This window comes from Oryzias melastigma, linkage group LG6 (genome assembly GCF_002922805.2).
Source record: "Oryzias melastigma strain HK-1 linkage group LG6, ASM292280v2, whole genome shotgun sequence".
NCBI lineage: Eukaryota > Metazoa > Chordata > Actinopteri > Beloniformes > Adrianichthyidae > Oryzias > Oryzias melastigma.
Genome location: NC_050517.1, coordinates 15,387,355 through 15,401,292, shown reverse-complemented (window position 1 = coordinate 15,401,292; position 13,938 = coordinate 15,387,355). Strand labels below are relative to the sequence as shown.

At 38.4% G+C, this 13,938-nt stretch overlaps 2 protein-coding genes across 32 annotated transcripts in view; both read left to right on the top strand.

Moving 5' to 3' along the window:
* The window catches only part of plekha5 (pleckstrin homology domain containing, family A member 5), a 98,071-nt gene extending 92,046 nt beyond the window's left edge, over positions 1–6,025 (top strand). For 9 of the 11 annotated variants that reach the window (XM_024282390.2, XM_024282386.2, XM_024282391.2 and 6 more), the window contains 7 exons: positions 310–425; positions 1,968–2,183; positions 2,258–2,419; positions 3,948–4,081; positions 4,169–4,311; positions 4,605–4,707; positions 4,932–6,025. In XM_024282390.2, coding sequence (XP_024138158.1) covers positions 310–425; positions 1,968–2,183; positions 2,258–2,419; positions 3,948–4,081; positions 4,169–4,311; positions 4,605–4,699 — 866 coding nt within the window. In that variant the 3' untranslated portion in view covers positions 4,700–4,707; positions 4,932–6,025. The remainder of the gene's footprint in view (positions 1–309; positions 426–1,967; positions 2,184–2,257; positions 2,420–3,947; positions 4,082–4,168; positions 4,312–4,604; positions 4,708–4,931) is intronic. The other 2 variants (XM_024282388.2, XM_024282389.2) reach the window with 2 other exon arrangements.
* Positions 6,026–7,830: 1,805 nt separating this feature from the next.
* aebp2 (AE binding protein 2) overlaps positions 7,831–13,938 on the top strand; it is a 64,988-nt gene continuing 58,880 nt past the window's right edge. For 20 of the 21 annotated variants that reach the window (XR_002920361.2, XR_002920365.2, XR_002920368.2 and 17 more), the window contains exons 1-5: positions 7,831–8,445; positions 8,933–9,143; positions 10,306–10,413; positions 10,511–10,697; positions 12,884–13,008. Coding sequence is in view for 10 of the 21 variants with exons in the window: in XM_024282401.2 (XP_024138169.1) it covers positions 7,934–8,445; positions 8,933–9,143; positions 10,306–10,413; positions 10,511–10,697; positions 12,884–13,008 (1,143 nt within the window). In the remaining 11 variants the exon portion in view is untranslated. The remainder of the gene's footprint in view (positions 8,446–8,932; positions 9,144–10,305; positions 10,414–10,510; positions 10,698–12,883; positions 13,009–13,938) is intronic. The other variant, XM_024282406.2, reaches the window with a different exon arrangement.

Below are 13,938 nucleotides of genomic sequence, written 5' to 3'. Positions count from 1 at the left end.
GAAACCGGATGTTTATTGCCCAGCAGTTACCATGGATACAGTGGTTCTTAGTACTGGCATTACTTTACAACATAAGACCAGAATTTATAAGCAAAAGAATCTTCTGAACTATTTTAGTTTCTTTTTTGATGTAGTTCAGTTCTTTACGTCAGATATGATTTATGAATCTGTTTACATTTATCAGTTTTAAACAAAAAAAATAAATAAAATAAAGCATCGATCTTTTAACTTTAAATTTAAGCCTGGTATTTTCTTTATTTTTGGAAACTCGCCCTCTAACTGACCTTGTATCTTTTGTGTCTGGGTTAGGAATGTCTTACCCGGTTGGCATTGTCCCACCCAGAACCAAATCTCCAGTGCCTGAGTCTTCCTCTATAGCGTCCTATGTCACACTGAGGAAGAGCAAGAAGCCTGATCCCAGGACGGTGAGTCGCTGAGGTCGTGAACAGTCTGCTGCTTCTGCTGTAGCGGGTCATCTCAGCAAGAGCGTTAGGCTGCATTCACACCGAATGGGATTCGTGTATCAGTCAGTCATGTCAATGTGCAGATGTAGTCTGAGGTCCTGCAATACGATTCAAGCATCAGGCGCGGCGCGTTTTGAGCATCGCAGTGCAATTTGGACGCCGAATGCTGTGCGTCCAGAGATCAAAAATCGAAATTTGGCGAGGTTGCTGCATCCTGACAACCAATCAGGGAGTCAGCTTTGGGCACGTGATATTTTCAGTGACTCGAACAGCAGGTAGATTACAAATCCAATATTGAGAATCGATGTGAGCGTTCTCGTCCACAACTTCCATCCATTTTCTTAACTTGCTGTTTCCCTTTTGGGGCCACAGAGTTGCTGGAGTGAAGGCGGGGTACACTCTAGACAGATCCACAGTCCTTTGCAGAGCCCATGGAGCTGGAGAAATAGTACCCGCCGGCCCCCAGGAGGCCAGCTGGCGGACATGGGGAGGCAGCCTGAACTTAATATTTTTCTTATTTTCATTGAGACAATAATAAAAAAGATTCTTTAATTTTATTCTTTTTATTTTTTCCCTCTCAAACTAACAAGCAAATCTTCAAACTGGACACAGAGACACAGAAGTTGTGGCAGAAAGCAGCCGTTATTCGGACACAGTGAAGCTCACCTAGAGAGACGCTGAATGATCTTATGAACCCAGACATAGAGACATGATTATTGAAGTTTTTGTCGAGCTTTTTCAAAATAAATAAACCTGATACCTAAACATTATCCCTGTCTTCGATGCATTGTAAATCAGATATGCACAAAACATTAGCTGGTAGCTCCTCCCACACGCACCTGAGGCGCCAAATTTTTAGACAGGTGCTGAGCAGCAAATTTAATGGGCATAAAAAGAGACGATTCCAACATGAATTTGATGTTCGGTCAAGGTTTTTATAAAACACATCAGTCTCACGTTACACTGACCATAAAGACTGTTATGTCATTTCCTAACAGTCATTAGCAGATTAGCAGAAAATACCTAATATATATGTTTGGTCATAGAGCTGAAGATGTTTGGAAGTTTAGTTTGGGCCTTTGGGCAGAAACTCTGGATCTCTGTTCCCGATCTGGAGCATGTGAGCGCCCAGCAGTCCGAATGGGAACATTCACAAACCATTAAACACTTAAGGAAGAAGATTGCTCTTTTTTATAGTATGTAGGCCATTTCCTGAGAACATTCTGCTTACTAAAGTTTCGACTTTTAACAATGCACACTACTCAGTGAATGCTGAATCATGGGATCTGCCCCGGCTCATCCCCGCTGAGAACAACTGAAGACTTGTGAAGAAAAATCTCACTATGTTTCATTTTCAATGTGCTGAACTAATCAGACACAGCGTTCTGGATTTTAGCCTCATAAAATAATGATCAGATGTGATTGAATCCTGCTGGAGTTCTTGTCTTGTTTCTGTTTCGACTTATCTCAATAAAGATGCTCTCCGCGCTCTCGTTTGGTCAGGAGCGTCCACACAGTGCAGTGGAGCAGCAGCTGTGTGCTGTGGAGAGCAACCGGCCCCGCATGAGCGTGGAGGAGCAGCTGGAGAGGATCCGCCGGCACCAGCAGGGCACCCTCAGGGAGAAGAAAAAGGGCGCTCGCATCCGCAGCAGCAGCCAGGACAACACCCCTTCTCGCAGTCACTCCTTTGCTGGTTACAATCACTACCACAGCATGCAGGTTATACCATAACGCAGAATACATGTCAGAATATATTTGGCTTTTATATACTAATACTGCTTATGTCTCCATAGTCTCACATGAGACGCAGAGATCAGGTGATGAGCAGCAACATTCAGGAGCTGGAGGCCTCTCTGAGGCAGCAGGAGGTGGTGAGGAGGCAGGAGACGCCCTCGGAGGAAATAGCTCGTCTCAAGGAGTCCTTACAGGCTGAGGACTTTAATGTGGACCGAGAGGTAAGCCAGGTTTAGATGAGCGTCTCCTCAGTCTGCGGCATTACTCATCATTATATAAGGAGTCAGCACACACATGAAAGCCCCTTTAGGAACCCTGCTGCCACAAAAGTTCGCGTCTTTTCAGCAGGACACCTTTCTTAGCCAGATTATATGAAAAAGGGGGTTATTTTTAGACTTTAACCCCTTCACTGTCACACTAGTCTCCTTTATCCTTCACATCTATCATTCTACAATCAGTTTTGTAGGATTAGAAGAGAAGATGAAGTATTCACTAGTGTGTGAATGCTTTACAGCTTTTACACAATTGTGATTCTTTTAGTGATCTTAGTATCAAAATATTCAGCTCATTCAGAACATTACTGCTTGTACTTTTGGTATTTATAAACTTTATAGTTTTTGAAAATATTGAGCAAAATCTGCCCCATAGGAAATTAATGAGAAATTGCTCAAATCTTTCAAAAATGTTGTGTATTGACATCATTTAAATGTTCAGCATATTTTTTTAAATAATTTGAAATTTATCTTATATTTTAGCAACATGGTAGCTGTTTTTGGCTAATATAATGTAGATATTGTTTCAGTTTTTTTAAGCTAATTGGGAGTTTAGCTGATATTTTAGCATTATGCTAGCTGTTTTGTCAAAATTAGACATTTGTCCAGGTTTTTCTGTGACTAATTTGGAATTTAGCCAATGTTTTGGCAAGCATGCAGATTTGTTTTTAGCTATGAGCTTGAGCATTTCAGCTATCAGTTTCAGCATTTTCAGCTATCAGCTCTGGCATCTTCAGCAGCAACATTCAGCTCACAGCATTCACACTTGCATTATTGCAGGTAATGCTATAAATCTAGTTGTGTGAATACAATAGTGATTCTCCTGCTCATTTCTGTTCTTTTTTGGTACGTAAAAACTCGATCACACTTTCAACAATTTCAGTGATCTTGGTATCAAAATGTTCAGCTTGTCCAGGACATTACTGCTTTTACTTTTGGTATTTCGTTTTTGAAATATTGAAAGAAATATGCCCCGTAGAAAACTAACGAGAAATTTCTCAAAATTCTTCAACAACTTTGCGCACTTTGAAATATATTCAGCTAGATACACCATTAAACTTTACAAAGTTCAACAGCCACTGTGATTTTAGGGTAATTAGGTATTTAGGTTTTATTGTAGCAAACTGTTTTTGCTTCATTTAGATATTTTTCCAGTTTTTTAGGCAAATTTGAAGTTTAGCTAACATTTTAGCATTATGCTAGACGTTTTTGTCTAATTTAAGACATGTTTCTAGTTATTTGGGGGGTAATTTGGCATTTAGTAAATATTTTAGCAAGCTTTCAGCTTCAGGATTTTCAGCTATCAGCTCCTGCATCTTCAGCGGCCACATTCAGCTTACAGCATTCACACTTGCATTACCACAGATTACAATATGAATATAGTTTATTATATGTTTTGTTTCATATCCAAAACTAAAATGTACTTTTTTGAAACTATATATGCTCTGTTTTTATTTCTTGCGCTCTGTTTGTACAGCTGTCTGTGCCTGATAAAGTGCTGATTCCCGAGCGTTACATTGAATCTGATCCTGAGGAAGCTCCGAGCCCAGAGCAGGAGGCTGACAAGCAGAGGAAAGTCGATCGTATCAAAGCCCTTATCGCCAAAAACAGGTAATTCCAGCATCAAGATTTCTCACGTGAGTAGTTTGTTAAAAAGTGATTAACTTGGTGAATATTTGGGTGTGTGTGTCCTCGCAGCATGCAGAATGTTCTACCTAGTTTGGCTCTAAGCCCAGAAGAAGACCATGAAGAGGAGGTGACCGTTCTGCAGAAGGAGAAGATGATTAATATTTCCTATGAGATAGCTGCAGAGGCTTCCAAGCGCAGCAAGGTGGTAGCAGGTACATCTCTAGAGGCCACAGTGACACATCGTGGGGTTATATCAAGGCATTGCATGTACTAACACACACAAAAAAACTGCTGAGAAAGTGTTTTTCTGTGACAAATTAGCTGCTTTCACGCTGCATCTGCTCAGTCATTCCTCATCATTTCCATAATATGTCCAGTCATTTCTTTTGACTTTTTGTGTTTATTTATGCTGTTTGGCTTCGTAGCAAGCGTAGTTGGTTTTGTTTATTTATAAACATGTATATTTTAATGCCTGTGTGTTGATGTTGTTGCTGTTTCATTGCAGTGAAAAGCCTATCATCATCCTCTTCCCCACCCTTTCCACAGTCTCCAAACACACCCTCTCAGCTCACTGACGGCTCTCACTTCATGTGTGTGTAGTTGCACCAGTAAGGGCTTCCATCATCCCGTTCAGTCTAAACTCGTGTTGTTGTTGTGTTTTAATGTGTCTCACTTGAATAACAATAAAAAGAAACACTAGTATTGTTAACTGTTATTGCTGGGGTTTGCTCTGGTACGATTTACGTGGGATTTTTAAAACATTTTCATCAAAATTCAGTTGCACAGCTGAAGTGTTGGAAGTCCTGCTAAATTTCTGCGTCTTCTCCTCCAGCACAGGCTCTGGCCTCAGTGAAGACCTACACATGAAGGAAACGGCAGCAGAGGGGTGTGAGAGAGGCAGAATTGCTCTTAGTGGACCTTCTTCCAATAAATCAGCACAATAGACTGACCTACAAACAGTGAAACTGCCTATTTCATCCTCACAGGGCATGACTTCTGACTTCTGTGTGCTCACTGTGACATCTTCTATGCCATTCTGACTTTTCTTTTATGATCCCATGTAGGCAGCGACTTACTTTTTATGGTTTTAATGGTCTAATTTTAATATTTTGTTTACCTATTCATGTTTTCTTTTGCTGGTAAGTGAGCCAGTGTACATCTGTATGAATGGGATGCTAAAAGACTGGACTATGTTGAGTCTAATGATCTCTGACAGTATATTCTAGGCTACATGTGCTACCACCTGTTAAAAACCTAAAAATCTGCATTTATTTACTTATTTCATTGATAAATTATATAGCTATTATTTTTAGACCCAGACAGTTAGCTAATGAGTCATATTTATTCATTTACTGTAAAGAACATTTGCCTATGCTAATAAGTCATGTAGAAAATATTAGATTCCTATTAGATTCCTCTAATGTAATAAACAGAGGAGCCACTTTAACTGCTGATGAAGATTCTTTTTGTATTTTTTTGTGTTTGTGGTTAATAATTTAAGGATGGGATTTACAGCAACTGGCACATTGTTGCCTATATATATATATATATGAATGTTTCCGACTTGTCATCCTTCACTGTCCTTTTTATGACAGATCTATTTAAATGAAGAGAAGGATAAACGTCACAGAGTGATTCTATTTTAAGAAAAGTTGGTTTTAAGCCCTTGAGCTGTAACAAAACAGATTAGCTTGTGCAAAAAAGCAATAAAAAAACAAAGCCTTTTTGTGAACTGAATTTAAGATGTTTGTTTTTTCTGTTTGTACAAAGTGTAATTATCAGAGGTTTACTGTGTATATAATGTACATGGTACATCTGGATGGGAGGACATGCCCAGCATAGGTTACATACCTAATATGATTTGCATATGTTCATATCCCATCTGTTTTATATCATGTTAAATAAACGTGGCTGTTCTTAAATATCTGTTTGGGTTTAAATTATTCGTCATCTGTCTTTTAATCTGTTTTTTGAGCTAAAAAAAATGACCTTTGTGATTGACATGCCAACAGGATTATTGATAGGGTTGCAAATATGAAGAAAGTGTTTTAAATGCTCCTGTTAACAGGGCGGTGGCGCCCTCTGGTGGTCGGTAACAGCAAATATTTATTTTTGTATTGTTATTGTTTTTTTGACAGTCTATTTACTTGTAATCATAAATACTTTTTTGCAGTAATGCATACAGTACACAGATGTCACAGACCCATTTAATACATGATTATCAATTAAAGTCAAGTAAAGTTAGATTTTTTACTTGAAGTGGGAAGACACCAACTTGTATAATATCATCCCTGTTGAGGTATTTTCTTTTTTTATTTTTTTTTTCATAGTTACCATGATCTGGTTCTTGTCACATCAAGTAGCCTACAACAAAGTGGAACCCTCATTTATTATCCTCAATAAACGTTCTTACATAATTGTGGTAAACAATATAAATCATGTCATTTAACAGATATGAAATACTCCTTGATTATCACAATACATTATCACATTAATCCAATAATCATCACACATACTGCTGATCAAGTACAGAAAATTGATTGCTCAATGACTGTCATCAGTACCGGTAATTAACGAAGAATTTTATTTCTGTTGCACTTTTTTGTGATATTATTTGTTCTAATTGACAACTCAAGCATTAAGGGTGCAAGTACCAAATACGCTACTTTTGTTTACTTTAAAAGATTTATTTATTTATTTTTATTTAGCTCTTTATTCGCCACCTTGTTAAGTTCTTTATTGACTGTTGAATATAATATGTTTGTATTATCAGCAAATTCTGAGTTTTAACAGTTGTGAAACACAGAAAGTATCATTTAAATAGAATAGCAATGGGCCCAGAACTGATTCTTGTGGGACACCAGAACTAATAAATCTCCCTACCATCTGATTTAAATTCTTCAATCTCAACACATTTTTATCTTCCAGTTAAATACCTTTTTACCCAGTTTAGAACGACTACTCTAAACCCGTACGCTTCCAATTGTAAAGTGTCATGATTGAGAGCGTATTTGTAGAGCAAATTAACAAAAATGTTTTGAAAAATTAGTTTTTACACATTTTATTACTTATTACATATGTTTTTTTTTAACTCAATTTTATTTACATTTTTTATACGCTAGTGTATACTTTTCCAAATGAGTACATCTTCCTGACTGGTAGAAAATACTGGCCATCACAGAAAACAACCAATTGGAATCCCTTTTTGGAATTGATGGGGCCATAAAAAGACACCGAGGTGTCATGCCTTTTATTTTTTATTTATAGTTTCTATTATCAAATTACGTGTTATCTCAACTTTTTAAAAGTTAGCAAAACCGTATAAGACGTACAATTTTAGCTTTATAATTCGAAAACAATGACTAAATTGTTTACAATGAATGTACTAACATATAATTATTGTATTTCACCATTAATACAATAAATACATAATATTGCTTTAAAAAGTTGTTAAAAATATAAAACAAATAAATGAAACTATAACTATATGAATTAAAAATAAAAAAACAATGAATAAAAGAAGGATGTATATATTTTAGAAGTGTAAATAAGAACCACGAAAATATTTTAGTGCACAACATTTTTACAAGTATATTTAAGCATTAAGTAGCATTTTAAGAACATTTATTCGAGTAAACATGGGGGGAAAAAAGCTTTTATTGTTGGAGGCTTCTCGACTATACTTTTTAAACACTGACGTCACCGATTCTTCTCTCGCGCTGCCTTCAGCCAATCAGAGCGCAGACATTGTGATTAGGTTCTCTCAGGCAGCAGAGAAGCATTGCACCGAAATTTTAACACGAAAGCGGCCCTGCGTTGCCTTCTTTGGTCGCCATGGCTGCCGTGACTTCTGGAGAAGAAGCCGAACAGACCGCTTCGAGCGATATAGCATGCGAAGGGGGGAACGACGAGAAGAAAGAAAACGGCCTCACTGAGCCGGAAACGGAGCAACATAACAGCAGCTCCGAGCCAAAGATGGAAGAGGTGGCCGCAGAGTCCGGCGAGGACAAACCCGTGGAAGCAGCAAGCAAGGCCGCGGGGGAGGCGGCAGCCGACGACACCGCCTCTACTCCTGCGACCAAGGAGACGACGGCAGCCACCGAAGAACCGGAGACGCACAGTCGCACAGAGGATGGCAACAGCGAAAACACGATGAAAGATACTAAGGTGGAACCTGAGGAGGACAGCCGGAGTTCGGGCATGGACTGCGAGAAGAGCATAACTGTCTGTGAAGATGGGGAGAAACCCAGCAATGGAGGCGGGGAAATGGGCGACAAGCGGCGGCCGAGTGAGGAGATGTCCTCCTCGGATGGCGAGCCGTTGAGCCGCATGGACTCGGAGGACAGGTGGGTCAGCGAGCGTGCAGTGTTGATAGTATTGGGTGACTTGTTTATGCTAGTTTAGCATGCTACACAGTTACAACCTAGCTAGTAGCAGTTGTTCAAACTCTAAAAAAGTTAGCGGTTTTAATTGTGCCTCGCGCCGCTATATACATACTAGCATCTTTTTCTTTTGGTTAGCTAACGTTGATCTTAAGCTAATACACAAAACTGCACTTTATCTGAGATAAATGTGGAGCGATTGGGAAGAAAATTAAAGTGCGTGTTGTGAACGTGGTGGGAATTTCTATTGGGAATGCTAGCATTAAATTAATATGGCGTGACTTGAAGTGCATGCGTGGAAAATCAGTTGGATTTCATGCATGGCGGCTGTGTAATATGCCAAGCAATATCTTCTGCACCTGTTCCCCGAGGGCTGATGGGATGCTCGTGTAATAACGAGGCCTTTGTGGTGTCCGTCACGCACGTCACACGCCCCCCTGCTGTCTTCCAGTATCAGCAGTACCCTGATGGAGATGGAGAGCGGGGCCTCGAGTGGACGCTCCACCCCGGCGATGATGAACGGACAGGGCAGTGCACGATCTTCGGGGAACAAGACCATGGCGTACACCTGCTGCTGGGACCTCTGTCCGCAGTGCTTCAACTCCAGCCCGGACCTGGCTGAGCACATCAGGGGGATCCACGTGGACGGGCAGAGAGGAGGGGTCGGTGCATTTTAAAAGTTGTGGACAGGCTTTGTGTTGATCCTTCAGTTCTTTTTGGCAGATTTACTAGCAAAGCAAAAGTCCACTTTAGCTGTGCCTTAACTCTATTGATCAGTTAGTTACAGCATGATTATGAAAAGTTTTGCTGAAGTGTTTTCTTGTTCAAGGTGCATCAACTTAAAAAAAAAGCACAGTATATTAACTGATGATGAGAGCCAAACCTATGCTTAAGCTATCACGCCAATCATCTTTTGTTCTGTTTCAAAACCATTCCCAGTGATCTTTCAATTCTGATTATGCTGTTTTAAGCCAGAATCAAAACTTGTATTATTTCCTATCAGATACGTCTGCAGAATGGCAATAGTTCTCTAAAAAAATCACATCTGAATGGAGCAATCCCGCCCCCCTTCCTTTTGCCGAGAGCTCTCTGTGATCTCCTGAGCTTACAGCCCCTCACACCTCCCACCTAACATTACCGATGCAACAAAAATGGTTTTCACAAACACAAATAGGAAAATGTATGTCTTTGGAGAAAATGTGTCTTTGGAGAAGGAAAAATTGTCAAATAGACACCAGTGCTCTTGGGAGAGAAATTATTTTTTTTGGAAGCTGAAGCCACAGGCAGACTCAAGTACAACCACTGTCTGCGTAACAACATAAGAAAGGTCACATCATAGAGCTGTGATATACCTCTGTCAATAGAAACTGTTCCTACATGTGGCCCAAAGGAATCTGATTTTCGCCAGGATTTTTTGTTAGTAATTTATTTTAAAAAACATTTTGATTACTTTGCTGAAAAAAATTGTTCTATTTGTTTTTATGAAATTACACCTAAAACTTTCATTGTTATAAAAATAGTTCGTTAAATATTTTTGAGGTTTCCACAGCAAAATTAATCCCATTTTTCCAGACAGAATTTTCTGTTTTTGCATGACTTTACGTGTAGTGTGTGAAAAAAAAGAATGGAATAATAACAAAATAAATGTTGTGTCATATAGGTGAAGTTGTGCTGATTAAAATGATGCCAAATAAGCAAGCAGGTAGTCTGTCTAATTGAAAATATAGAGGTCAATTCAAAAGTTTTACAGGATTTTTTTTCTGTTTTGTTTTGGTACTGTTGTTGGTTTTCTTTTGTGATGTTCTCTGGTTTTGCGTTCCACAGGTGTTTGTGTGTCTGTGGAAAGGCTGCAAAGTGTACAACACACCGTCAACTAGTCAGAGCTGGCTCCAACGACACATGCTGACCCACAGTGGGGACAAACCCTTTAAGGTAAAACACAGATGATCCTCGTTTTTCCTGCTGCTCCGTGGATAGAAGTGTCTTCATAGGCCATGTTAAACATTTTTCCCCATTGTCTGTGTTTTAGTGTGTTGTTGGTGGCTGCAACGCCAGCTTTGCTTCCCAGGGAGGGCTGGCTCGCCATGTCCCCAGCCACTTCAGCCAGCAGAGCTCCTCTAAAATGTCCAGCCAGGCCAAACTGAAGGAGGAGTCTCCCTCCAAAGCCGGGTTAAATAAGAGGAAGAAGCTCAAGAACAAGCGCAGGTGCACATTACGTATGTATCCAACGGACATCCAAAGTTCTTCAGTGTTTGATTTGTGAGTCATTGCACTGCTTTGTGGTGGAGCACAAAATCATGACTGTGAAACTCATTGAGCTCTTTGAGAGTAAGAAGCTGGTCACAAAAACTAACATAAACATGACATTTGTGTTCACTTTTATGCTCCAGTTCTCTTTAGGATTCAGCTTAAACAGCTTTCTTTTTTATTAATAAAAGCTAGACAGTTTAGCAATTTAAAAATGATGAAAAAATTAAAAGTAAAAGGTTTTGACTAGGGGTTGCTAAAATATTGACATTGTGAATCAGTCCTGCGATTGATTCTTGATGGGTTCTCACCAAGTATCGATCTTATATTTTCACTTGAAGTTGTTGTTGCGCTGAGCATCTGAGTCACGTGACATGGAACTGTTGAGCAGTTGGGCGCGCTGCGTTGGACATTTAATGGCAACGCATGCGCCTCATTCAGGAAAAAGCACCGGTGAGATACAAGCTCAGTAGCGCGTCTGTAAAGCATGTCTACCTGTGCGCGTTTGTAATCCATCTGTAGAAGAGGCAGCCGGTAAGAAGTGACTTTGAGCGCTAGAATGACCGCAATCGCTTATTTCCTGTTTGTTCGGTGAGCTGAGGGAAGTAGGCGCGGGCTTTGCAATCGTTTGTGTGTACTTCAGGTACCGGTCGAAATGTTCGTTTTCATTCACTTCAATGTTTAACCTGCTGGTGTACGGTGAGACTTTGGTAAATTTATGGTGTAAAGTTTTCAAATGAATGTCATTACTTTTTGCTAATGTTAATTTAAAGTAATTATTAAATTAAAAAATGTAGGATTGAATGTATGAACTATAAAAATGTAATTAAAATAAAGTACATTCACTGTAAAATAGGCAGGTTGCTAGTTAATTGAAGCACTTCAAACTATATAAATTATTATTGATTGTTTGTTGCTATTCTGTAATAGAATTTGAATTTGTAAATATTTATTGTCATTATTATGCATGTTTTGGGGGTTTTGTCTATTGACTGCTGACTGACCAAATGGAAAATAGATGAAGATTGGAAAAATAATCTCAAGTGACAGTCTGAGTAAATCAGCTTTCAATTTTAGGTGTCCAGCCCTTTTCAAGTGAGGGAAAAGTGCACAAAAAATTAGGAAACACTTGACAGAGGCTGTAAAACATTATATTCATCATCCTTTGGTGTGACGTTCTTTTGGAGGTAGATTGCTGTCACCACTTGACTTATTTAATTTTTGTTTTGTTGCTTACAACAATTCTGCACTAAGTAGTGTCACTGCTGATCATGTTTACTATTGTTAACATTGAATTTTACAGATAATTCCAGTTTAATTTGTGTCAATGCTTGTCAAAGACAAAGTAATATTGATTTCAGATATCTTGTACAAAAGTGTCTATTATTTGTTGCACAAAATAAGACACAAGTTGTTTATTATGATCGTGTTGAAACTAAAAAAAATAAATGGGGTTATATTTTCTCAAAAAATATGTGTTCTTCTATAAAATGTTAGTTATTAGAGATAATTTTTTACCAATTATTGCAGTATTGCAATATCATCGATATCGCTAGCCATGTATCGCGTATTGCATCGTATCGTGAGGTACCCAGTGATTCCCAGCCCTAGTTTAAGACTGTAAGATTTGAGGTTTAAAAAAAAATCAAACATTTGATTCTATTTACAAAAGTTGTTGAAAAATATGTTTTGATGAGCAACTATTTTGACATGTTTAATATATGTATATTTTGTTATGTATTATTATTATTTTATGTGTTATGTATTTATGTTTTTGTTTCAAAAAAAAAAAGTTCATGTAATTATTTTTGCTTCACCTAAAATTTAAAGGTATACAAATTAGATCTGGCTAAAGCAGCTAGGAAATCTCGGAGTAACTATATAATTAAAACTTACAGAGAACAACAAATGCCATTCAAAAAAAATTAAAAAAGGAACTGATATTAATCTTTCAGACACATGTAGAGAACCACAGAAATCTGCATGCTTAGCTAGTTCATTTAATTCTTCAAGGCCATTAATGAATTTTTTTTTTTTCATTCACTTGAAGGGTTTGTTTAATTGTAGAGATGTAGCCAGTGAATCCTGGAATCATTCATGTTTGTTGTTTTTTTTAATAAGTTCCCTCCTGTCTGTTTTTTTTTTGTCTCAACAGCGAGGCCGCATGACTTCTTTGATGTCCAAACCATGGATGCTATTCGCCACAGGGCCATCTGTCTCAACCTCACCACCCACATTGAAAGTGGCGGTAATGGCCACAGTGTTGTCTTTCACAGCACGGTATGTGTTTTACCATTATGTCCTAACCTTTGCTCCAGACGGTTTCTATTGTGATCATTTAAACATAACAAAGGGAGCAGAAATGACTTTTTCCCATTTTTTTAATGAAGTGTTTTCTCATTTGGCTACAAAGTGACTACTGAATTTTGTCAGCTTTGATCAAACGTTGTGGAGAGGAATGTGTGTGTTTGTCTGGGTGAGTTTTCTCATCTTTGTGACAAGATGCACTCACAAAGAAATGTGCTATTAACTAGGGATCGATCCAATCACGTGATCAAAAATCAGGCTGGATCACCTGGTTGATGACTCAATCGATACCGGATGTTGTCCCCTGATCAGTATCGGATATTTAATTTATTTTTTATTATAATCGGCGCTTTATATTTCAATCTTATTATTCCGGATAAATACTCAACTATAAAAACCTGCATGTCATGAACAGATCACAAAATGTTGTTGCCGTAAAACGCAGCAGAATATGGCAGCAGTTTAACCAGAGGAGTTGTAGGACAGAAACAAGAGGCTTAAAGTATTCCCCTCCTATTCACAGATGTTAGAGATCGAACACATCCATACCCCGAATCCACAAAAACGGAGAACCCCCACCCATTCCATACTCATCAAAAACACTTCTGATCATGCTTTGTAAAACATTTATTAAAAACCATTGTTCAACATAAAGATTTTTTTTTATTTTATTCAGAACAGCAACATACTTTAAACGCAAATCCTTAAAAGCCTTAAAACCAGGAGTGCATGCTTCCTCCTTTATGAAGTAAGTGCATCTTCTTCCAGAAGAGGCCAGTTAATCCACAGTAAACACCTACTCCGGGTGATAATTGAGTTTTCTGAGTTTTTGTGACTAAAAACAAAATGCAAATAAGCGGGGTAACATTATATATCATTTGGAGATCTGCTGTAAATAATGTA